The sequence below is a fragment of the Brassica rapa genome, chromosome A09 (assembly GCF_000309985.2).
Source record: "Brassica rapa cultivar Chiifu-401-42 chromosome A09, CAAS_Brap_v3.01, whole genome shotgun sequence".
Classification (NCBI taxonomy): domain Eukaryota; kingdom Viridiplantae; phylum Streptophyta; class Magnoliopsida; order Brassicales; family Brassicaceae; genus Brassica; species Brassica rapa.
Genome location: NC_024803.2, coordinates 14,749,234 through 14,773,902, shown reverse-complemented (window position 1 = coordinate 14,773,902; position 24,669 = coordinate 14,749,234). Strand labels below are relative to the sequence as shown.

Genomic DNA, 24,669 nt, shown 5'->3' with positions numbered 1-24,669 from the left:
CAAACTTCAAAGCATTAAATACGGAAAGGCAAAAAATGAAAAGAAGGTAGCATATTAAATTCCGAGCATATAAGCCAAAGTCTTTCAAAGGTTTCAAACAAAGTAGAAAGTCAATACCCGAACCAGCAACGTTTTCTATTAAACCGGAAACCGGTTCACAGACCTACCTGGTGCGCTCTTGACTTTCTCTGTCTTTTATAGTCTTAAATACCATTTTGACCTTCCCCCAAAAAAACTGAAAACATGAACTAAATGGCTTATCCCATTAGATGCTAGGTTATTTACTAAACTACCCTCAAAGCGATACCCGAATTACCTCTCAACCTCCCTCATCAAATTACCATTTTGCACCTATCTGAGATTGAAAAAGCAAGGAGGTTTAGGGGTAATTCGGTCATTAGATGACATCTTGTTTGGCTGCGGCGGCGGAAGATGCGATGGTCGGAGAAATGGTGCTGCTAAGGACCGAAGTGATCTGATTGACGATGGAGCAAAGGTGGTTGTTGATGGTTGTGACGGTGGAGAGATTCGGTTTCGCGGTTGGGACGTTGCTCGCCAAGACCTGAATCCCAACGGTGAGAAGACACGACGGCGGAGGAATCGAATTGACAGAAATACCCTCGACCTCACCGGGAGGGTTCACGGGAACGACGGAGAATCCGAGGGGCAAAACCGGAACATTTGAAGGATCTTCACCGTTCATCACGTGCTGGATTGAGTCAACACCGACCGTAGAGTAGACGATTAAGCCGCCAGAGTTATCAATACAGCTCTCTTGAAGCATCAGCTCCACGTTATGCCATGAGTTGCTCGCTACCTGTATGTAAAACACCACAATTAAAAAAATTCTTGAATTTTTTAATTTTAATATCAAATACGGAATCCAGCGGTTACTTAAACCGTTAACCTCTAAATTTAAAATTCTTTATGGTATCTAGAATTAGGGTTTTGATGTTTTGAACTTACATTGACACGAAGAAGAGATATGCAGTTTCCAGGATGTGAACCATTGGCTATATGAGCAACTTCATGAGATGAGTTTCCACTGAACAAAACTTCCAAGAGAGAGTGGTGATGTTGATCACGGAGGAGATCAAAGACTTTGAAGTGAGAAAATGGAAGCCAAGTTGTTGAGACAGCAACAAGAACAACTCCAGTTGGCTGACCAGGCTCACACACTTTCCTTGTCGTGATTCTCACAGTGTCTTTCGCTGTTTCAGACAGTGCGGTCCATGATTGTCCGTACGATGTACTTATATTCACACAGAATGTTTTCATCATCCTTTGTGATAACCTCATCATGTTCCTCCTCGCTTCTGCTGATCGAATCACTGTAATAAGAAACAGAACTTTAGTGTGTCCGTTTTTAGGAGGTGTTCTTAAAATCAGTCTAAGCTGGGACTAGACGCCCGCCTAGGACTTAAATCAGCTCTAAACGAAATGATTTTTCTAGAACAATTTTTACGAAAAATCAGTCTAGGTGTTCATAAAAATCCGTCCAAATGTGTAGGCTAATCAGTAATTCATATAAAACATTTAATTACTGCCATGCGGTTTCTTAAACATTGGTTTTAGGGTTTTTAGAATCTAGGGATATGGTTGAGATTACTAACCTCCAAGATCGGTTATGTTTCTAGCCATTAGACTAGCCATCCTCTCGCATTGTCTCTCCAACACATCGACCCAGCGGCTAGCTCCAAAAGCCATACCGCTTTTCACATACTCTGCGAAGGTCTCGTGCACGTGCCTCTCGACTACCTCCACGTGCTCGACCCACTTGACCTTTGAGTATCCATTAGGCATGTCTTGAATGATGCACCCTGAAGGTTTTCTCTTATACTCATGTGGACTGTTTTGGTCGTGGAAGCTATCGATCGGGAAGTCTACGATTGCCCAGTTCCCGTTTTCAGAGTTTTGTTCCACGTAACGTAGAAAATAAGCTTCACGAGTTGGAACCAGTGGAGATAGTACCTGTAACTCTGCATACATCTTGTAAAACATAACAACATAGACTAAGTTAGAAATAAATGGCCACGTTTGTTCAGCTAGTTCCAAAACGAGTTATTAAATTACCAGCATAAGAGAGCCACTAGCTCCAGAAACTCCAGATGAAATGATCTGAACCGTTTTTACCCTAGCCACTATTGAGCAGAACATCTCCGACCACTTATCCTGGAATACAAAAAATGCATCGATTAATCGCGAATGATTAAAATCAAAGGAGTTTGTGAATAGTATACTACTTACAGCGTTTAGAAACGCGTTAACAAGCGTTATGCTGTTCATGATAACAACTGCGTTTGCCTTTGAAGCTTCTCTACGAAAATCTCCATTGTTGTTATTCTTCTCCATTGGCCATGGGAACAACCTCATGTACTCTTCCTCGTTCAGACACAAAGTCTCGCCACCGATCTTGTCCGATTTCTTGTTGACCCACAAAGGCTCTTCCGTGTCACACATTTTAGTAAGTTCTTGGACGCAAGAGACAGCAAATTCCATAGCCATAACCTTTTCTTCATCCGCAAGTAACATGTTGTTGTTGCTGCTGTTGTTAATAGTTTGAGTTGGGAAGAAACAAGCACTGTCTTGTGGAGGAAGCGACATCAAGTCTGAACAAGGATGATCTGGATAGTTACCAGCGTATGCGCTAATATCTAACTCCAATGAAGGTTGGTGATGTGGAAGCTCCGAAGCAGGATTGATCAACGGCTGAGATGGTGGCATGGGTTGCATTGGACGATCTGTGTATCTTGAAGCTATGCAGCATAGACGATCAAGCTGTTTACACGCGCACACACACAAAATCAATATGTATTAATCCGCTTTTTAAATAAAGTTTTGGTACATTTTTACAAAGCTAATAAACCCAATAAAAACTGAAATAAATCAAACCGAAAGCAAGCTAGATAACTGGCTTAATCTCAAACTTATTAAATATGAAAAACATTATGATTCAAATGATGAGTCCACAAGACTATGTATTACAGCATTTATAAACGCATAAAATGTTTTAGGTACGGAATCAAAACCAATATAAAATGGTTAGAAATACCTCTTCACGGAGGCGACAGTTCTCAATGTGGAGCTCGTTGAAAGGAATGTCGCCGAGGACGGTGGGGCCGCCGCAAGAAGGACACGAGAGGCACCGAAGCTCCGCCTGAAGTTGAGAATTCTCCAACTTGAGGTTATCGTTATCTGCCCTTAACATCACATTCTCTGCTCGGTCTTGTTGTGCCTATATATTTTATTCATTACAAAAATAAGATATAATCATTTATTCATTTAGTTAATCTTTTATATCAACAGACATAAATAGCACAGCTTGAATTATGAATTTAAGGTTTCATAATTATCTTCATTATTATAAATCTTACAAAGTATATACATGACTCATTGAGAATATGATTAAATTAAATTGTAAAATGAAAGACTGGTTACCTTCATTTGGGTACGCCTATTTTGAAACCAAAACTTGACTTGTCGAGGCTTGAGACCAAGTTCATGACTTAATCTTTGTCTTTGCTTGTCCTCTGGATGAGGGTTTTCTTTGAACAATCTACAAAGATTTTATAATGATCACTATTCAAATCCAAAGTTAATTTCCAGACTCCAATTTTGTGATAGATACACAAAACGTATATTCAATTAATAAAATCAAAACAAAATATTGTACCTATCTAAAAATATTAAAATAAAATCTTATTACAGTTTAGATGCTTTTCTTTTTTATATCCGAAAACACTTAGCTATACTAAAAAGAACTTAAAGCCTATGTACAATCAAGAAAACCTTCACAAAACTTAGACCCATATATAATAAATTTGGTACTTTAAAACCAAGGCTACTAAAGTACAACTTTTTTTAGTATTGATTTTTACTAAATCAGTTTTACTCGGTCATTTATACTACTAATCCTACAAAATCAGTTTCACTAATCCCATTCACTTGCAGACTCCTAGACTAACAAGCTTAAACCCATAATCAAGAAATTTAGTACTTTTAAAACCAATAGATTCACAAAACTATGCAATCAAAGTAACCTTCAGAACTATTCAAACTTGTAGAGCATAACTGGATTCAACTTAGGTACGCATCATACATTTTAAAACTAAAAAAAAATCCATGAAACTAATTAAAACCCCATAATACAAACCGAAAACATTTTCATCCAGATTAAAAGTTGACTTTTCTTTTAAAAATCGACTTTAGACCGAAACTAAAACCAAAACTACTATAAACCTAGTTAGCCTTAAATAGTTTCCACTTCGGTGCGGTTCGGTTCATTTACAATTTTGAAACCAAAAGATGCAACACTTACGCCTCCATTTCTTGGATCTGACGATCAGTATGTCTGTGGTAACGTTTCTTCTTCGCAGGAGGAGGTTGTTCATCGTCTCGAAGTTCATTAACATCAAACTCAGTCCCGGACTTTGGATCTTCTGCTTGTTCACTACCCGACCCGAATGACCCACCCATCGACCCGTTTTCCATCATTTCCTCCACTGCTTCATCTCCCATCATCATCATCATGCTCATACTCATCATTCCATGCTCCTCCTTCTAATAAAAAAATATCATTAATCGATGGGTTGAAAAAAATATTTAACCAAAGAGCAGAAAATTTGAGATAAATGTGGACATTTTTAATTAGAAACAAACCGGGATAATGGAGGAAAATGAGTTGAAAGGGATGAAATTAAAATTAGGGTTTTGGATTGTTGCCGGAGAAGAAGAAGCAGGCGGAGGCGGCGAAGCAAATCTGTTGTCTGATGTCATCACACTTTCTTCCCCTATTGTCAACATTACTTGCAACAACAACAAAGAAACTAATCATTACAAAGATCTCACTTAGGTTTTTCTTGAAAATCTGGAATAAGTGAAGGTTCAAAAGGGAGAATCAGTGCATGGAAATGCAGAAATATTTTATGAAATCTCAGAATTAATCTCAAATGCAAAATTACCAGAGCCAGCAGCTCGTTTCACAGTTCAGAAAATATTTAGAATTAAATACAAAAAACGTAACCGATGAAAACATTTATTGCTGGTAAATTCTTTTCAAAATAAAAATCAAGAAAATACAGGTCCAAGTCCAACTGATATAAATAAATAAGAAACTATCTGAACATTCAACAAAAAAAATAAGGATTGTGTATATATTTTATGTTGTAGTAATATTTTGGATCGAACTTGGGAAAAATATTTAAAAAAAAAATTCAAAGGATTTTCATGAAAAATAATTTTAAAAGAGAAGAAGAAAATACATGCATCCGAAGAACACACAACACAAACTAGCTAAAGATAATGCACTATTTCTTTTTGACATTTTAATAGAGATTTTCTCTCACTTTCTCTTGTTTTATCTCACTTTCTCACCTTCTTTAGCTTCCGAGAAGAAGAAACAAGAATGGTATTCTCTCTATACTCTCTAGAGATTTTGGAGTTTACCTACTTTCTCTCTCTAAGTTTTTTCTTCTTCTGAGTTTCTTTCCCTTTGCAATAAATGGAGGAGTAAATTCTCATTAAATACTTACCGGACCAGAAGGGTAAACGGCAGACTTTTTGTTTTAACGGCGCTAATTGACGTACTGTAACGGATGTAAAAAACGCTCGTCTAACTCTTTCCGTTAACAGCTCCGTCTTCCCACGTGGAGTTATATTATTGGGAATCCGTACGTTTTGCCTCGAAACAAGCGACCTGTATAAGTCAAAACGTTTTTCAACTTAAGTCAAAAAATTATTCACCACGCGTTAACCGCGTGCGTTCTGTACACTGCATTGTTCTTCTGTCAGAGAGGCACAAGTGTTGCATTATTTGTTTGTCAAAGCCCAAAACAAACAAAATTTAAAAAAATCTAGTCCGTTTTATAAAGAGAAAAGTTACAATTAAAACATAATTTCATTACATTTACTCTGTATTATCTAGTAGTTTATATTTATGTTAAGAATACTTTAATTAGTAGTGGTAAAATATTTAGAAAGTTATATGTCTTATTTGGAAAATAGATATTAGAGCATCTCCAAAAGAAACTCTATAACTCTAAATATAGAGTTTTTTGCTCTCCAAAAAGAAACTTCAAAACTTCAAATTTGAAGTTTTGAAGAGTGAAACTTCAAATATAGAGTTTCACTTTTCAAAACTTCAAATTTGAAGTTTCATCTTTTTATTTGCATTTTGATCCTTACAATTATAGATCATATTTATAATTCTTAAATATTTTTTTGTTTATTGTTTTAATCCTTAAAAATTTTATATCTCATAAATATTTTAAATTTGTTTTATAAATTTAAGTTTTACACATGAAATTAAATAAAAATTTTAAAACAAGATTTATAATATTTTAAAACTAGAATTAAACAACAAGAATATTACAAAAAATCATGATAAAAACTTATTAAAAAGACACATGAAGATATAACTATTACTCAAATTTAAATATTATAACAACACTAATAGTCTGGTAAATTTGCTCCAAAACCTCCCAAATCTCTAAAATATTGCCCAAACAAATTTTGTGTAACCGAAGATGATTGTTGTTGTTGCTCCTGACGCCTTTTTTGTACGATTCTTTCTTGTTCAGATCGAATGTATTCATGAATATTAACATCATCGACAAAAGCTAAATTTTTTAGAAATATTTTATTTTCCTCTTTTACTTCTTTAAAACTAATTTTTTTGCTTCATTTTGCAGTCGTAATTCAATCATCTCATGACCTTTTTTCCTGGTTGTTGTACTTTCGTTTAAAAGATCAAGGATTTTTTCATGTGATGATATCAAACTATCAGCGGGTATAAGAAATGCACTAGTTGATCATATATGGGAGCATTACGAAAATAATTTATGGAATAATGTAGTATTTGCTTGCAGTTTAATATTTAATTATGTACTTTTATTTATAGTTTTATATTTTAGTGTAAGATTTTTTTAATTAATATTTCTGTAATATTTATATATATGTACTAGTTATTTATAGAAGTTTTATTAATTTACATCAACTATGACAAATATAAGGACTATAGTGTAAAATATAAATAATTTTGAAGTTAGGTTTGAAGTTTTACTTTTGGAGAAGAATACATTGAAACTTCAAATATAGAGTTTTGGAAACTTCAAAATAGAGTTCCTTTTTGGAGATGCTCTTACTAGATACTTGCAAGGCCTAAGTATTTTTGTTAATTCGGTTCGAACTTAAAAACAAAATTAACAAAATAATCTTCTTTGAACTAAAAGAATCAGAGATCCAGTTAAACCTGAAAATATTTCAAGTAGATTAAAGTCCACTAACTGGACTAGAAAAGCCCTAAGACAAAATATAAAAGTCGCATAATCAAATGACACTGAGTGGAAACTACACTCTATATTTTGGTCTTGGCTCATAACTTAGTAATCATAAAAAGTGATTTAGAATCTACTCTTACAATGGAGTATACACGATAAATCATGTTACTTGGTCCAATGTATGATCTCTAAAAATTATAATCATTCGGTTGCAAAACATATATATCAAATGTGTGTGAAGTGGTTCCTTTCTCAGCAGACTTGTATTTTGATACATGGAACCAGGTCCCTTTGACGGGCTTATAGGTATACCATAATTTCTTTCTCAGCAGGAATGGTTGCTTTCTCAGCAGACTTGTATTTTGATACATGGAACCAGGTCCCTTTAACGGCCTTGTTTATGGCAATACCTTCTTACATATTATGGCATGATATTCTCAGCTAGCATTGGTATATACTATTATGTCACTGCAGATCCCTATTACTTCTCAACTTTTGTTAATATTTGATCATAGAAGTAGTCAAGTAGACAATCTAAAGAGATGGAGTTTGTACTCATTGTCTTTTTACTATAAATTATCTTTCACTTCCAACCAAATCCTAATTGATATAGAGATTTTAATGACAAAATCAGCTAAAATTTTGAAAAATTTACACAAATGATTAATCCAATAAGCTTGGATTGAGATAGTATTTGTAAATGCTAGATAAAATAAGAGGATTTGAGAGAAAAAAAATGAAATCCTCTCTAACCCATGATTTAATGTTTAAGTAACAGTTTACAACAAATATCTTTTTTTGCTGAACTCACAAATAATACAAATCATGTAAATGACAGCCAAACTGACAATTCGAGAGTTGGAGAATCATCGGTATCCTCCGCCACTGGATACCTTTAGGTGTAAATACTTTTTTTTTTGGGGGTGCAAACTTTAGGTGTAAATACTTGTTAGCCAATACTAATATATTAACTTCAAGAGAATCAACTGTCACGTACCGTGAAAAATTACATCTAGGTCTTAGTATTTGTACGAACTTTTAGTGATTCGGATATAAAAACACATACACCGCTCCACATAATAGAAAAAAAATAGTATTACTTTATTACCACATATTGAAGTAAAACAAGAGAGCATGATATTTATTTTGATGGATGCACATAGAGTATCATCATCATATTCGATTATCCAAATTGGAAGAATCATACGACGTTGAGAGCTCTTCGAGAGGTCGAAGGTGGAGGTTTACAGTCGCAAATGTGGTTAATACATTTAGGTTCGGGAACAAATTGTTTGCACCATATTTCACAATCTCTGTAGTCATGGCAATGGTCTTCGTGATCGTTAATTCTCATTATCATTGAAGATGAACCTATAATTAAATCATGTATATATAAATATTTTCTTTTATATTTATATGCTTCATAATTGAATTTCATGTTTAAAATATGAATTAACTTACATGAGAGAATAAACAATGCAACAATGAAGAAAATTGCGGACTTCATTGTTTTTCTTCTTCTTCTTTGGATTCACAAAAATGTTTGCACCAAGTTTTCTTGAGTTATTGAATTGAGATCATTGACTAATTTATAGTACAAAACTTTTGATGCTATTAATGGAAGTTTATTATTATTAAATTTTAGTTATCTATTAATAACCACATCTTATATATATATATATATATATATATATATATATATTTCTCTGAGTCAACTATATCTAATTAACCATGGAAACCAAAAATGGTAACTGCTGTTGAATGTAACAACAGATGTCGAATGTAACCAGCAGATGTTGATTGTAAGTTTGTAACTAACAAATCCCTTATATATGTTAATTGAGAAGCATTACAACATTTTTTTGTATCCACGTGTCATCACTAGAATGATTTTTAAAATCCTTAGAAAAATAGGTTTGTCAAATTAAATATATAATAATGTTTTTATTAAACTAAGCATAAATTGATTATTAATGTTTTTTATTATTTCCTTAAAAAAAAGTTACAGAATTGTCTAATGTGTCTAAAATATACTCCCTCCGTTCCTTAAAGATACATATTCTAGAGAAAAAAATTGTTTCAAAAAGATCCATTTTTTTCATTTTTAATGCATGTTTTATTAATTAATTGCAAACTTCAAAAAACTTAATTGCACTAATTGATTTTTTATTGGCTTAAAATTATAGAAAAAAAAGATAAACACAAAAAATTATGCAAATTTAATGTGTTTTATTAAAATGTGTGAAAAACTAGAATATGGATCTTTTAGGAACATAGGGAGTATATGATAATTACTTATTTTGAATAATAAATATTTGATAAAAATTAATGTATATTCTATCATATTTGTTTAATTTTAAACTACTAAAATCAATTAAACAACCACATTAACCATATAATAAAAATTTAGATTTTTCTGCATATGTTATATTTTGAATTTTCAAAATCGACCATAAATTACTAATACTGTTAAAGTCTTACATTCAAATTTTGTGATCCATAATTTAAATTGTTATAATAAATAAAAATGATTACAAAATCATATAAGTAGAAAGTATCATTTAATAATTATTAAAATTAAGGATATATATATATATATCATTTTAAATTAAACTATATACCATATAAAATACATAAATATTTTAATTTCAAAATTTACTTTGAACAAAATTTTCTTGATAAAATCTTTCGGCGAACATCAACAACTTAATATTTCAATAATATATAAATTACTAAAACTATTATTCCCACAATGAAAATTTTGTTATCAGTAATTTAAAATTTTTGCTATAAAAAATACACATGATCAAAAAAATCATATGAGTAGAAACCATCATTTAATAGACATTAATATTAAATATCTACTATATATATGTTAATATTATTTAAATTTAATTATATATTCTATCAAATAGAAAAAAAAATATTGTTTGGATTAATAAAGTTTTATTTATATGTTCGCATCAATTTAATTATATATGTAATAATTACTGATTTTTTAATTATTTAATATATATTTATTATTTAATAATATGTAAAAACATATAATAAATAAAATAATTTTATATATAATGTTCATTCTGCGCAGGCGCGGGTATATAACCTTCAGGAACAGAGGGCACAAGTTCAAGTTGTGGAGTCAAAAAGAAACATCTTCTTCTACACATATCTATTTAGTATTGTGATGCAACATGTCTTCCTCTTGTTTGCTTGCCGGCAGGAACGAGGCTGTGATCGAAGAAAGAGAGCAAGGGATTCAAGAAATACATAATCAGATTGGAGAGATTAACGAAATATTCAAAGATCTTGCGGTTCTTGTTAAAGACCAAGGAGTCATGATAGGTGAACAAAATCTATAAGAGCATGGCCACAGTTCTACAGTTGCGGAGCTCACTTTATTTGTTTAAATTGGCAGAAGATATTGGTACTCACATTGACAACTCTCGAGCTGAAACTGCTCAAGGAAGATCTCAGCTCGCACAAGCCTCAAACACACACAAAGATCAAACTCATCTCTGGTAAATAAAAAAAACACTTTAAAATTTTCTGGTTTTTAGGGATGGGTATAAGACTACATTCTAATGTTTTGATCTTGTTTACATGCAGACATGCTTGCTCTTGGTGATATTTGGCATTTTACTCCTGATCGTGATTATTGTTCTCGCAGCTTGATGTTGGAAAAGCAAGAACAAGTTTTTTGGAATGTTTTCATCGATCGTAAAAGCATCAACGAGTATGTAATAGACTGGGTGGTGTGGTTTTTTTTATTTGTTGGAGATAAGCGTCTTGCTTGTATTTCTCCTAAATTCTGATAAACCGGAACTCTGGAAGTATCATGGAAGAGATTGGTTTTGCACCGGTTCAAACTTGCCAAAAAAAAAAGTGATTGAGATTGAGAGAAGCGTGTTGCTGCAGTCACAAGGAAGTCCAAAAGCTAATTTATCAAGACTGCTTCGGGTTCTTGCAAGCTTATTGGAGAGAAGATCCCACATCGGATATATGAAAGAGACTTGAGTAATATATAAGGGACTTGGGTCAATCCACTAATTGCCAATTGGTTTTAAGTTGGAAGCCCAGGAAACTTATCATGGTATCAGAGCCAGCCCAATACCCTGACCCATTAATCCGGCCCGGACAGTGGCCCGATCATCTCATTAGCTGATGGCCCATAGAAGGCTCAGTTCCACCGAGATCGCTAGAAAAAAAAAGCATGATTTCAGAGGGGGTATGATGGATTCTGCGAGATTAATGGTTATACGCACCATTATCTCGAGGGAAGATATTGGAGAGAAGATCCCACATCGGATATATGAAAAGGACTTGAGTAATATATAAGGGACTTGGGTCAATCCACTAATTGCCAATTGGTTTTAAGTTGGAAGCCCAGGAAACTTATCAAAGCTTCAACCTCGTGCAACAAGAATTGAAAACGCAAACATACTCTGTATGATTCCTGATTCCGGCAGCGACATCCAAGACGAGGGATCTAGTTTAGGTCTTGGATCCACTCTCTTGAAGAGGCTGTATAGATAAGCTGAGGAACAATCTTAACGATATGAACCTAAACAAGATATCGAGATAATTGACTTGATGCCGTGCATGTAAAGGAATCTTAAACTGATTTCATCATTTTCATAATCTCTAGAATTGATTTCTGTTGGGATTGTGTGAGCCTATGTCCAACTCTATCTTATCTTATTAGTACTATATTGTCCACTTTGGGCTTTAGGCAAGCTCATGGATTTAGTTTTGGTTTCTTTTCCAAAAGGCCTCGTACATTAGAGATGGACATCTCTTTATATATTAGATTTTCCTTTGTCTAATATCTGATACGGGACTTAACTTGTTATCTCACATTCTCCTCTTCAAGCTAAGGATCACATCCATCTCGTGTGTTTCCTTCGGCGAATCATTTTTGGCACCACTTTGTACCGGTAATCGTATGGCTTCCTTTGAGAATGTTCTTTCTCCGACAACATCACAGATTCCATGATCTTCTGACTAATATCTGCCAAACCTCATTTTTCTTCCTTAAAGGATCATGTTCTTACTTAAGGGTATTTTGGTCTTCTTGCAGATCTTCGTCAACCGTTCTGATACCAATTGTTGGGATTGTGTGAGCTCATGTCTAACTCTAACTTATCTTATCAGTGCGATATTGTCCATTTTGGGCCTTAGGCAAATCCGCATGGATTTACTTTTGATTTTCTTCCCAAAAGGCCTCGTACATTAGAGTTGGACATCTCTTTATATATTAGATTTTTCTTTGTCTAATATCCGATGTGGGACTTAACTTGTTATCTCACAATTTCGACATGAATCTCAATGACCGACCTGTTTGAACTGAAACTGTATTAGTGATGGACCTAATTCACACCTAAAAACTAGCTCTACATAGATAGTAAACCACCATGGGCTATGATACCATATTAGTAATGGACCTGACTCACACCCAAAAGCTACCTCAATGAATGGAGGATTGCCACATCACATATATATTGTCCAAGGATGTTAATAATCTGAAAGCTAAAGAATCTTTTTCAATGATCGGACCTGATGATTTCATCAGAATCTCTAACCTGATGAGATGAGATGAGATAGAGCTCCAGCAGTATGTGGCGGAGAAGGTGAAGATCACGGCTATGATCGATCTCCGGCCACCGTATTCCGGTGTTTGCTACCCATCGATTTGAATTTCATAACTCTAGTTCAAGCGCTACACAGAGACTATTGCTTATGCTTGCTCTAGTGAGGGTAAAGTCCGGCGATCAATTTGGATAAGTTGCCGGTTGAACAAGCATATCTCGACCCGGTTTTGTTAATTCGAAATGGGCCGGTCTAGTCCAGTAAGGCCAGACGATTTTTAATCGTAAGGAAATTAAAATAAAACATAACTTATATGAGTTGACCATATTATTGGGTTAGTGGAAAGAACTTATAATTTAAAAAAAAAATGAGAAAGAAAAAAAAACATCTTTATTTATGGAAAAGCGAAAGCTAAAAATCCCACGAAACCCATGAAAATTTGAAAAGAAAAGACAAAGAAATCAAATTTTACAAAAGAAGAATCCAATTAAGCTTTAGGACTTTGAAATTGAATTCTCTTCGTTATATATAACATATATAATTAATTTAAATTTTATTTTACTCTCTTAACATCTAACCTTATTCATTTCAATGCTTAAAAAAAGAACGAAAGAAATTGAAAAGTTGATGAAATATCATGAATAATATGTTTTGAACTTTTACTCGATAATATTGTATTCTCTTTTTCTCATAATCATCGCTGACATAAAATTCGTGCCGTGCGAAGGCTAGTAAGGGGCCAAAGCAAAAATAATTTATTTTATATCAAATATGCATATTAATTTTTATTAATACGAACCAGAAAATAAATTGTTTTCTTATCTTATGAAAATTAATGGCAAAAGTTATATTTTGGTTACAACTGAAAATTGTATATAGAAACTCAAACTATATGCAGGAAAATGTTTCAACATTCAAAATAAAAAATATACAATGAAATTAATATTCACAACAACTAAGCAGAAATTGTCATATTATTGAAAAGTATTAAGAAATAATTATAGTTTTTATCATATTATCATATATTGATTATATGATTTATGAATATGGAAGCCCTAAAATGTACTAATGTGAGAGAGAGCCTGGGACCAATGTCCCAAAATTGATAAAGTGAGCACGGCTCTCCATAAGATCTCTGTTTGGAATTACTTGAAACATTAGAGTTGAATTACAATGGTGGTCGTCATACACTATACGTACATGTGTTCATTGTATGTCTACGACGTCTAAGAACAGATAAATATTTTTTTTTTTTTTTTTTTTTTTTTTGACAGCAAGAAAATTTACAGACTCATATAGACTCTGTAAACCAATGTGGTAACTCCGCATCCATGTGTACGACGAAAGACGGTTGTGTCCGAGCACTACGTGCCAAGCGATCCGCCTTTATGTTTTCCGTCCTTGGAACATGAACAATCTCTGAGTTGGTAAAGCTTCTTCTCAAAAACTTAATGTCATCAAGAACAGATAAATATTTCTATGTCATTATGCGAACTCCAGGGTTAAAAACAGCAAAACGTGAACGTTCCTTTAGTCTTCTATTTTGCTTTTCACGTTTCATTTTACAACTTCCAAAGATACACATTACTTTCACTTGTAAACGTTAATTAATACAAACGATCCTTTTTTTGTTACTTTTGATATTTTGCTACAAATAAAAGTAATTAATAAAAACATTACTTTTACAACTTCCCAGACGCACATACAAAATATCAAAAAATAGTTTAAACTATTTAAAATTTTCTGTAACAAAGTAAGAGTTATGACATCTAAAAAAATTAAGATATAAAATTCATAAATATTTAAATGTCTAATGTGAACTAATTTTGGTTCTCTCTACCATCATGCACTTCATTTTTTTTCAGTGGCATAGTGAAATCTTCATCAAAATCTAAAAATCATAAATATATAATTGAAAAGGAAAAATCTAACTTTTTTTTTGTCAGCACCTAACTTCTTAATTGGAAACTTAGAATATAAAACATAATCTAAATTTTTTGTTTTAAAGTTATTTATAGGTTGAATCAGGTTCTGGGTTTTACTGGATTTTTGTGGGTTTCTAAATATTAGGTTTTTCGCAAAATCTAAACCAAATTTTTTCTGGATCACTGGGTTTACCGGTTCAACCGCAGATCTGGGTCGAGTTTCAAAACACTGGCTGAAACACATACTATCTAACAAAAAACAAAACAATAAACAAAGCAAGACCTAATGCGGTATCATTCCGAATGGTAACTGCGATTTGAGCGGTACGGGAGAAGCGGTTTAACTGCAGTGCGGTTTTAACAGTTATAAAAACATATAGATATATGGTATATGTAGAGATTTTTATTAGTGTTAACTGCGGTGCGGGGTGGAGTGGTTCGTAACATTTGAAGCCTGAATTGTCCAATGCTAAAGTTTTGGATTATAATGAAAACGTAGGTCCTTTGTGGTGATGAAGATGATTGATTGATATATGGCCCAGTCACTCTTTCTTTTTCTGACATTTCCTTTATAATATGAAAATCTTTATTAAGTTCTCCTACAAAACATTTAACTATTTAAAAGTAACCCAGTAGATTTGCATGCTGTGTATCTCTACACTTTTAATAACAAGAATAACCCATATTTTGATTTAAAATATACTAATATGTACTTGTTGGAGTTTAAGAAAACTTCTAATGTTTTAAAATTTCAATTAGGATCAGATACATTTCCATTAACTTTCTCTCTTTCGTTGTGCTATGAAACGGTAATCTTTTCATGATTTAATATTAAATTCTCAATTGATAACAAATTGTGAAAAGAGAAGCTTTAAAGAAAAAAACCTTTAAGGAAAGTGAATTAATGGTCCTCTTTCAATTATTTTATTCCCCCGATTAGTACTAAATTAATAAAAAATGAAACCCAATTTTGGTCATGATTTGCTTTATTTTAAATTTGTCAATAGCATAATTAGCCCTGAAGTTTTTTCCTCCTTTATATATTTGTGCCCAAAATTCCTCTTCGACCAAATATCTTCAGTACATCTCTCTAGTTTCTTTTCTCTTCCCAACAGTAATAAACAAAGATGCTTATTCGATTTAAGAAAAGCTCAAAAATAAAGATGGTGTCCAACGTTCATGCGTAGACGTTTTAGTATGCAACTACTATATACATATATATATTGATGTGTCATCATGCCTGGCTCCCTGTATGCCACAAGTGGGTATCGATTTTGTTAAAAAATTGGCTGCTGGTGGCGTACGAGGAGCCAAGCATGACCAGAAGAAGCAAATAATACTCATATATGGCATATATAAATATCATATATCAGCATCTATAATATATGGTTTTGTTTTATTTGGATTTCTGCTTTTTAGTTTACTTTGGATTTTGATAGGAAATGAAACAACGTTTTATAGTCTGATGATTTATAGTTTACGTTTGGATTTGGTTTTCAGTCATCAATCATTAGTTTTTAAGAAATTTTGTTTGTTTTTGTTTTCCTATTTGTTTTACTTTGTCCAAGGTTCATTACACTATATTTAACTGATTAAGATTCGGTACAATACTGAATCGAATTGTGTTGAGGTCTATATAAAAATCAGTTTGATTTGTTTTTTGTGCACATATTTATTTATACTTTCGTTATTTTCGCGCGGGTCAAAATTTAGTTTTCTTATTAATTTAAAATTTATATTAGGTTAAGATAGTAGTAGTTAAGATTTTTTTTTTCAATTAAAAAAAGATAGTAGTTAATAACCATTGCTTATATTGAGATATATGGGTATTATCAGTGGCGAAGCCAGAAATTTTTTATACCGGGATCGGATAAAAAAATCGAAAACATAATTTATCAACCACAAAAAACTTCAAATGTACCCTAGGCGCACTCTTTTTTTTTTTGAATGTAAGAATTTATTCAAACAACAAAAAACGTTTGTACAGTGACGGGTCCATTGTTTAGAGCGTTCTATGTTTTTAGAGTTAAAAAAAAAACATAGCAACAATGAATAAAAACATAGTTCAATCTCTATTTCTAAAATCTTCTCAAACCGAACTACACTACTATAACATTTTCATTCTACGCACACTCATAGCTTGAAATATTTTTATAACAGTTTTATTGGCTTAAAAAATATAGAAAACCAACCTAAACTTTAACTAAAATATAGTTATAGAGCACAAGTTGTGAGTCCGCCATCGTCTTGTGTTTCCAAGGAAGAAGAATAAATTTTATTTTTTAAAGTTTACTTATTTTTAATGTTTTTGTATTGTAAATTAGTTGCACTTAAAACAATTGGGGTTTAAACTAACATATTACTAAAGATTAAAAGTAATAAAATGTGTTTAGAGATTTAATATTTTTGGGTAATTATAGGAAAATGAGGTTAAAACTAATATAAATCCAAAATTTTAAAGATAAAAGTATAACTATTTAGTTTTATAATTAAAATTTATCTTTAATGTTTAGTAATTATTTTTGTGGGGTCAAAATTATTTTTTTAGTGGAATTAAGACAATGTTTGCTTAAAACAAAACAACTTTTTTAAGTAGTAGGATCAGCTGACCTTCCCTTAAGCTGCATCCGGCCCTAGGTATTATACAATACTTATGGAATAAGGCTGTAATTATTCATTAATATTTTCAAGTGTTGTAATTTGTATATGTAGTCGAGATGTGGCTTTGTAAAAGGCAAGAAAAAAATATAGAAAAGTTTTAGATTTTTTTTAATAAATCAGCATGTCTGTTTTCTGTAGTTTTACCGTAAAATTCTTCTATTTTTGATTTTTATCATTTATTTTTTGACGATGATGTTTTTCTCTGACTATTATTATTTGAACATTTTAGAATGCGCCTAACTTGTATTATTTATTTTGAAAATTATTTTTCGCGGTCAAAAGTCTTGTAGAAGAAAAAAAGTTTAAGAGGGTGATAGAGTAATCATATTCATATCAATCAGTCGTAATATAGTGTCGATTTCATATTTTAATTCTGGAAACAAAAATTCAGAACATAGGCGCCAATTACGTTTTGCAAAGTGCCAAAGGCCTCCAATCACGGATCATAAGCAATTTTTAGTGAACATGATTTATTCTTTCTTTTTTTGAAAGCTAACATGATTTATTCTTTCTTTTATTGAAGGTATAACATGATTATTCTTAAATGGAATCAAAAGAATAGATCGTGTCACTTGTTGATTAAGTAAAGTTTTTTTGTATTATGTGATAATTAAACCATAGTATGTAGTAATTGACAGAGATAAATGAGAATGTTTATCTTATCGAAAATATTTTCTTTTTTCTTTTTATTCAATTTTATCTTCTTTCGGTTTCTTGGTGTTACTGTTTTTTGTTGTCGAAAAAGTTGAAGAAAAAATTAAAGAGAAAAACTAACAAATGAATTACACAGGAAAGAAATCGTTTGACCTACATGATTTATTTTTTTTCATTTAATTACTATGTAATATAGTTTAACTACCACATAATACAAAAAAAAATTATTTAATCAACACGTGACAGACAATTTATTTTCGGTATTATTTGACTAGTGAAAATTAAGTAAATTTATTTTATTAAATTTAAGTACTCTTTCTTGGACCTACACTATAAAACTTCTCTTTTTTTTTTGTCATTGAATAAATTCCTCGAAGGAAACTCAACCAAGGGGTTGAGGTTAAAACAAACCAAAGTAATCGAGTCCAAATAAAATGCAAATAAACCCAAAGACACCAGTAGGCGCCATGAAACAAGATAAAACTCAAAGGGAAGAAAGGAGAAAGACATCTTCCTGCTCAGAGGTCTGAGATACATGATAGCGAACATCAGACAACCGCCATAGCTTCACTTCTAATGCGAGACTCCAGCCAACCCGGACCATTCGCAGACATGTAAGACTGATGGTGCTGAATATGTAAAGCACTTTCTGCGATTGCAGAGGCAATAAGGTTCCCATTTGGAGATGTTAACACTAACTTGCAAACCTCCAATTGTCCAATAGATCTATTGAAGCTTCTCCAGTGGGGTTGAAGCGATTGTGGTAAGTTAGAAATCGATAATGTCCCTGGGGACATAGAAGAAGAGAACTCCAAGATTACTCTATTTAGGTGTAGATCTCTCATTGCCTCCACTGCCCATACCAAAGCCACTAGATCAGCTTCCAGTTGTGAACGTATACCAACACAGGATCGTCTACTATGAAAAAGGGCTTTCCCATGAGAGTCTCTTACGATCCACTCCATCCCCCCCGTGACCATTACTTGAAGACCACGCCGACCCTACATTACATTTGACTACACCTACAGCAGGTTTTGTCCACAGATTTGAGATCGTTTCATCACACGCAATCTCGGTCGCGACATTTGGAATAAAGGAGTTCAGTCGAAGCCATACTGCTGCTTCCTCCAAAGCCTTATCTATGGTAATGGCAGGTTCAATCCTTCTGTTCTCAAAACAGAACAGATTCCTGTTCTTCCATATATACCAAAGCACCCAAGGGAAGGCTAAACGGAGCTTAGGGTCCAAAGAATTCTTCTTACTGCAAGAGAAGAGGTAGTGTATATTCAAAAAGACCGAGGAGCGTGAAAAACCTGCCAAAGGGAGAGGAAATGAAGATCTGTTCCATACTTCTTTCGCCATTGGACAATGGAAAAGCATATGACAAATCGATTCTTGCTCTTGGCGGCAGAGAGGACATACTGGATCTGTTTGAATGCCCCTATAAAACTTCTCTTAGAGCAACATTATCAGTATCCTTAACACTGTCCTTAACCTCTAATTATTACTTTTTAAAACAAAAGTGAGTTAGAGACGAAGCTTTCGTTTGTTAATTAGTAGACGTTTAATGCCCGTTCTTAAGGACACGCGTCGCAACCCGAGAGGAAGACCGAATCGGGAGAGTTACAACGCGTGAAGTATCGACTTCATTTTCTTCGCCTATCTTCTCTCCTTCTCTGGTGATGGCGATTGCAGAAGACGACACCGACCTCGACACCGCGTTCTCCGATCTCGGTTACAATCGCCACCTCTCTGCGTATCGCATCTCTTCTCCCTCACTTCTCTGATCTATCCGCCGAATCGCGATCTCCTTCTCTCAATCGAATCGATTGTAAACAAGGTAAGCTCACTCCTCTGTACCTCGTTGTGAAATTCGATTGTTTATTTTAGTTATTAAAATAAACAATCAAAATTTTCTAAGGACTCATAAAAGTCCTTACCAATAATCAACAAAAATTCAAAAGTCCTTAACTTTGTCCTTAAACCCTAAAGTAATCAATAATAATGCTAAGGACTTGTCCCTCCTATAATGATGCTCTTACGATTATATATGTTATTGGACCTCGTTTGTAAAACGGTCAAACCTTGTAATTCAGCCAATTGGGCTAGTTTCAATAGAAACACCGTTGACAAAAAAAATTAGATTTTTAAGGCCAATTTTCAATGCTCCATAACTAACTCATATTGGCCCGTTAAATTGTCTACAAGTTTCATCTTTCCTTTACGCCGCTTAACTTTGACGGAAAAGGTCTATTTCAAAGACTTTACGCATCGTGTTTTTTTCTTCACAAATAGTGCGTTTTTTTATCATGAACACTCAAAAAATTCAAAAATCCTATATATATATTGACTGTGAAAGATGTTAGTCAACCGTTAATTTATCAACACGATGTCGTTTTGGATAAATCTAATTTATCAATCCCTTTACCACTAGGCCAATTCAACGTTGGTTTTTAATGTGGATTTTGCGAGTGCGTACTTGAGCAACGTCTGTGTTGTGAAAGAGCTGCATCGTAATGGAATTGGTTACAAACTCATTAAAAAGTCTAATGGAGTTGCTAGAGAATGCGGTAAGAAATGTTCTGATCAAAACCCATCATACTCTCTAAATTGGACTTAAAAGAGAGTTCTGATATGGCGCTCAGGGATAACGGATATGTACGTGCATGTGGCGGTGGACAATGAAAAGCAGCGAAGAGGCTATACATGAAAAGTGGGTTCGAGCAAGAGAGCGCAAGAACGACTCTCAAAACTATCATGTGGTGTTGCAGTCTTCAAGGTTGATGTGATTTTTATTGTAGGCGTGGTCATCTCTTTGATTATGCCACCGGTGAGTAATTGAAACATGGAACAAGTACGTCATGTTTTACAATCTTTTTATAGGTTTCTTTGGTTTGATCTGCTGAACAATTGAATCATGGAACAGAGCTGAGAAGAGATGTCTGTTTAAAATTTCTAATTATAAATTTGTATTTTTATTTTTAATATGTTTTATGTCATATTTGTTCAAATGTTATGAAATCTAATTATTTATAAGTTTTGTAAGCTTTAAATTTAATAATTCAACTTCTAAAAAAAAAAAAATTTAAGAACCTTGGACCTTGACAAAATCCTTACTAATAAAAGGGACCTTTTGAGGCTCCATAGAGCGTCCACATCAGCGAAAAAAAATTCTCCCGAAAGATGACACGTGGCATAAAATATAGTTTTACATTTTAATATTACTAATTTTTAAAAATTATAAATAATATGAAACATAGATCATAAAAAATGGAAAAACTACATTGAACATATGTAAAATTACTATTTTTCACTTTAAAAAAAAGACGGTTTAATTCCATAATGTAATATTACCATTTTACATTTTTATTTTTAAAAAAACAATATGTAAACATACAACATAAAAATGGAAAAACTACATTAAACATATGTAAGATTACCATTTTTCACTAAAAAAAGACGGTTTATCTCCATAATGTAACATTACTATTTTGTAAAAAAAATTCTTACTAATAAAAGGGACCTTTTGAGGCTCCATAGAGCGTCCACATCAGCGAAAAAAAATTCTCCCGAAAGATGATACGTGGCATAAAATATAGTTTTACATTTTAATATTACTAATTTTTAAAAATTATAGATAATATGAAACATAGAGCATAAAAAATGGAAAAACTACATTGAACATATGTAAAATTACTATTTTTCACTTTAAAAAAAAGACGGTTTAATTCCATAATGTAATATTACCATTTTACATTTTTATTTTTAAAAAAAATATGTAAACATACAACATAAAAATGGAAAAACTACATTAAACATATGTAAGATTACCATTTTTCACTAAAAAAAGACGGTTTATCTCCATAATGTAACATTACTATTTTGTAAAAAAAAACATTATGTATAATTTCGAAAATAATAAATAATATGTAAACATACAACATAAAAAATGGAAATACTACATTAAACATATGTAAGATTACCATTTTACATTTAAAAATAACAATAAAATGTAAACATACAACATAAAAAAATGGAAAAACTACATTAAACATATGTAAGCAGTGTTCTAAAATGCGCTATACGTTCGCTGTGCGGTGATCCAGTGCCTAGCGTATAGCTGTATATGCGGACGCCTAAACGGGGTCTAAGCGGACACACACATATATATATAATTAACATGAAAATAAAATAATATTAATACTAAGAGAATATAAAGTTTTCAAAACTAAGTTTTTAAAATCAAATAACTAAACAAGAAAAGAGAACATAAATCATAACAATACTTTTGGTAGAAATATAGGATTAGTGGCAGAGTGAAGGTGTAGAAGCGCTCTGTAACATAGACGCAGTTTTTTTTTTGGGTTTTTAACTCAACTTCATTTAATGTATTGAAACTTTAGTGTTAACAACTTAACATATTGGAACTTTAGTTAAACGTACGCTTATACAGTACCGTATATGCGGTGCATATTGCCGTATATGCGGTGCATATTGCCGTATATACATCCGTATTTAAGCAACCTGTATACTAAGCCGCACATGAGGATTTCGCTACGTTAACTTGCCGCACAGCGTATTGTTACCGTATACACGGCAGCACAGGGCGAATTTTTGAACACTGTATGTAAGATTACCATTTTTCACTAAAAAAAACGGCTTATCTCCATAATGTAAAAGTTCTATTTTATATTAAAAAAAACATAAATATAACTATTTGACTATTTGTCCAAGTTCTTCTATTAAACATTGCCGTTTTACATTAAAAATGGAAAAATACATTAAGATTTAAACATCTATCTTAAAATATAAAATATAGATATTAACTAAATATAAAGTATAAGAAAGAGAAATACTCAATATATTGAAAAATAAATAATAATTAAATATTATAAATATATAAATATACGAATTATATATACAATAATAAGTAAATGCACAATTTTTAAAAAATGGAAAGAGTACATTAAATATTAAACATCTATTTTAAAATGTAAAATATAGATATTAAGTAAATAAAAAGTATAAGAAAAAGAAATACACAACTTAAAAACAATGGAAAAAGTATATTACGATTTAAACATCTATCATAAAATGTAAAATATAGATATTATGCAAATAGAAAGTATAAGAAAAGGAAATACACAATTTAAAAAAATGGAAAAAGTACATTAGTATTTAAACATCTATCTTAAAATGTAAATCTATCTTAAAATATAAAATTATTAGTAAATAGAAAGTATAAGAAATAGAAGTACACAATATAAAAAAAAAAAATAAGTAAATACCCAATTTAAAAAATGGAAAATTACATTAAGATTTAAAAATATATCTTAAAATTTAAAATAGAAATATTAAGTAAATAAAAAGTATAACAAATGGAAATATACAATTTAAAAAAAAATGAAAAACGTACATTAAGATTTAAACATCTATCTTAAAATGTAAAATAGAAATATTAAGTAAATAAAAAGTACAAGAAATGGAAATACATATACAGGAAAATAAATAATAAGTAAATAATGTAAATATATAATATATGAATTATATATATAATAATAAGTAAATACACAATTTTTTAAAAAAATGGAAAAACTTCATTAAGCATTAAACATCTATCTAAAAATGTAAAATATATAATATAAGTAAATACACAATTTTAAAAAATGGAAAAAGTACATTAAGATTTAAATATCTATTTTAAAATATAAAATATAGATATTACGTAAATTAAAATATAAGAAATGGAAATAAACATTTAAAAAAATGGAAAAAGTACATTAAGATTTAAACATCTATCTTAAACTGTACATCTATCTTAAAATGGTAGTAAATTATATAAAAATGGAAATACCACATTAGACAAAAAAAATGTATAGTTTTACATCAAGAAAGTCCCTATAAAACTCATTATTCTATCAATATCAACCTCACTCTATCAAGGAAAACTTCAAAGCACTCGAGCAAAAAAATGGTTCCACCATCAACTTTTGCCGTCCCAAAAACCTTTAATGACCTTGAATGAGATTTTTTATGACAACAAATTTTTTATTAGGTGGATTCATTGTTGGGAAACCCGCAACTTCCAAAAGCCAAACTTATTCATGGGAATTGAATTGCTTTTCATAGACTCAAAGGTATTCTTACAATTGTTAATATTCATACTAACTCTTTCATGATCAAACCATTACAGTTAATAATCATTCAAGCGTTTATCCTGAAACACTTCCTTCCTCGCCGAATCAGGTATTGGTTCATGTTGGTTTAATATTGTTTTTGGTTTATTAACCGGTTTAGGATAGTCCTATTGTAAATATAATTTAAGTTGGTTTTGCATATATTATGCTTAAAATTAAATAATAGTAATATTATGCTTAAAATATAATTTTAGAGAGTTTTCAAATATAGTTTAGAGAACATTATAGGTGATGAATTTAATTTATTAAATTCGTTTATTACTTAAAACTGAGTTTTTTTAAAAAGATACTGAGTTATAAATATCAATGATGGATTGGTGAGTATAACATGAAGACAAAAATATAAATATTTTATTTTCAAGATAAGAA

The 24,669-nt window shown here is 31.6% G+C and overlaps 1 protein-coding gene and 1 long non-coding RNA gene across 7 annotated transcripts; one reads left to right on the top strand and one right to left on the bottom strand.

Moving 5' to 3' along the window:
- Positions 1–36: 36 nt before the first annotated feature.
- LOC103839568 (homeobox-leucine zipper protein HDG5) lies at positions 37–5,951 on the bottom strand. Of its 6 annotated transcripts, none has more exons than XM_033280930.1 (10): positions 5,346–5,951; positions 4,660–4,805; positions 4,319–4,557; positions 3,439–3,556; positions 3,053–3,235; positions 2,248–2,778; positions 2,074–2,172; positions 1,614–1,989; positions 967–1,331; positions 37–817 (listed from the first exon to the last, which is right to left on the bottom strand). In XM_033280930.1, exons 2-10 carry the CDS (start codon positions 4,801–4,803, stop codon positions 398–400), a joined length of 2,475 nt encoding a protein of 824 aa, XP_033136821.1. In that variant the 5' UTR covers positions 4,804–4,805; positions 5,346–5,951; the 3' UTR covers positions 37–397. The 6 variants fall into 6 exon arrangements, with proteins under 6 accessions (XP_033136821.1, XP_033136820.1, XP_009114318.1 ...); XM_033280929.1 differs by having other exon boundaries at positions 4,319–4,560; positions 5,366–5,949; XM_009116070.3 differs by having other exon boundaries at positions 4,319–4,560; positions 5,346–5,948.
- Positions 5,952–8,804: 2,853 nt separating this feature from the next.
- LOC117128491 lies at positions 8,805–21,161 on the top strand. Its single transcript, XR_004451800.1, has 2 exons — positions 8,805–10,795; positions 10,884–21,161. It is a non-coding gene; the product is annotated as an uncharacterized LOC117128491 (long non-coding RNA).
- The last annotated feature ends 3,508 nt before the right edge of the window (positions 21,162–24,669 follow it).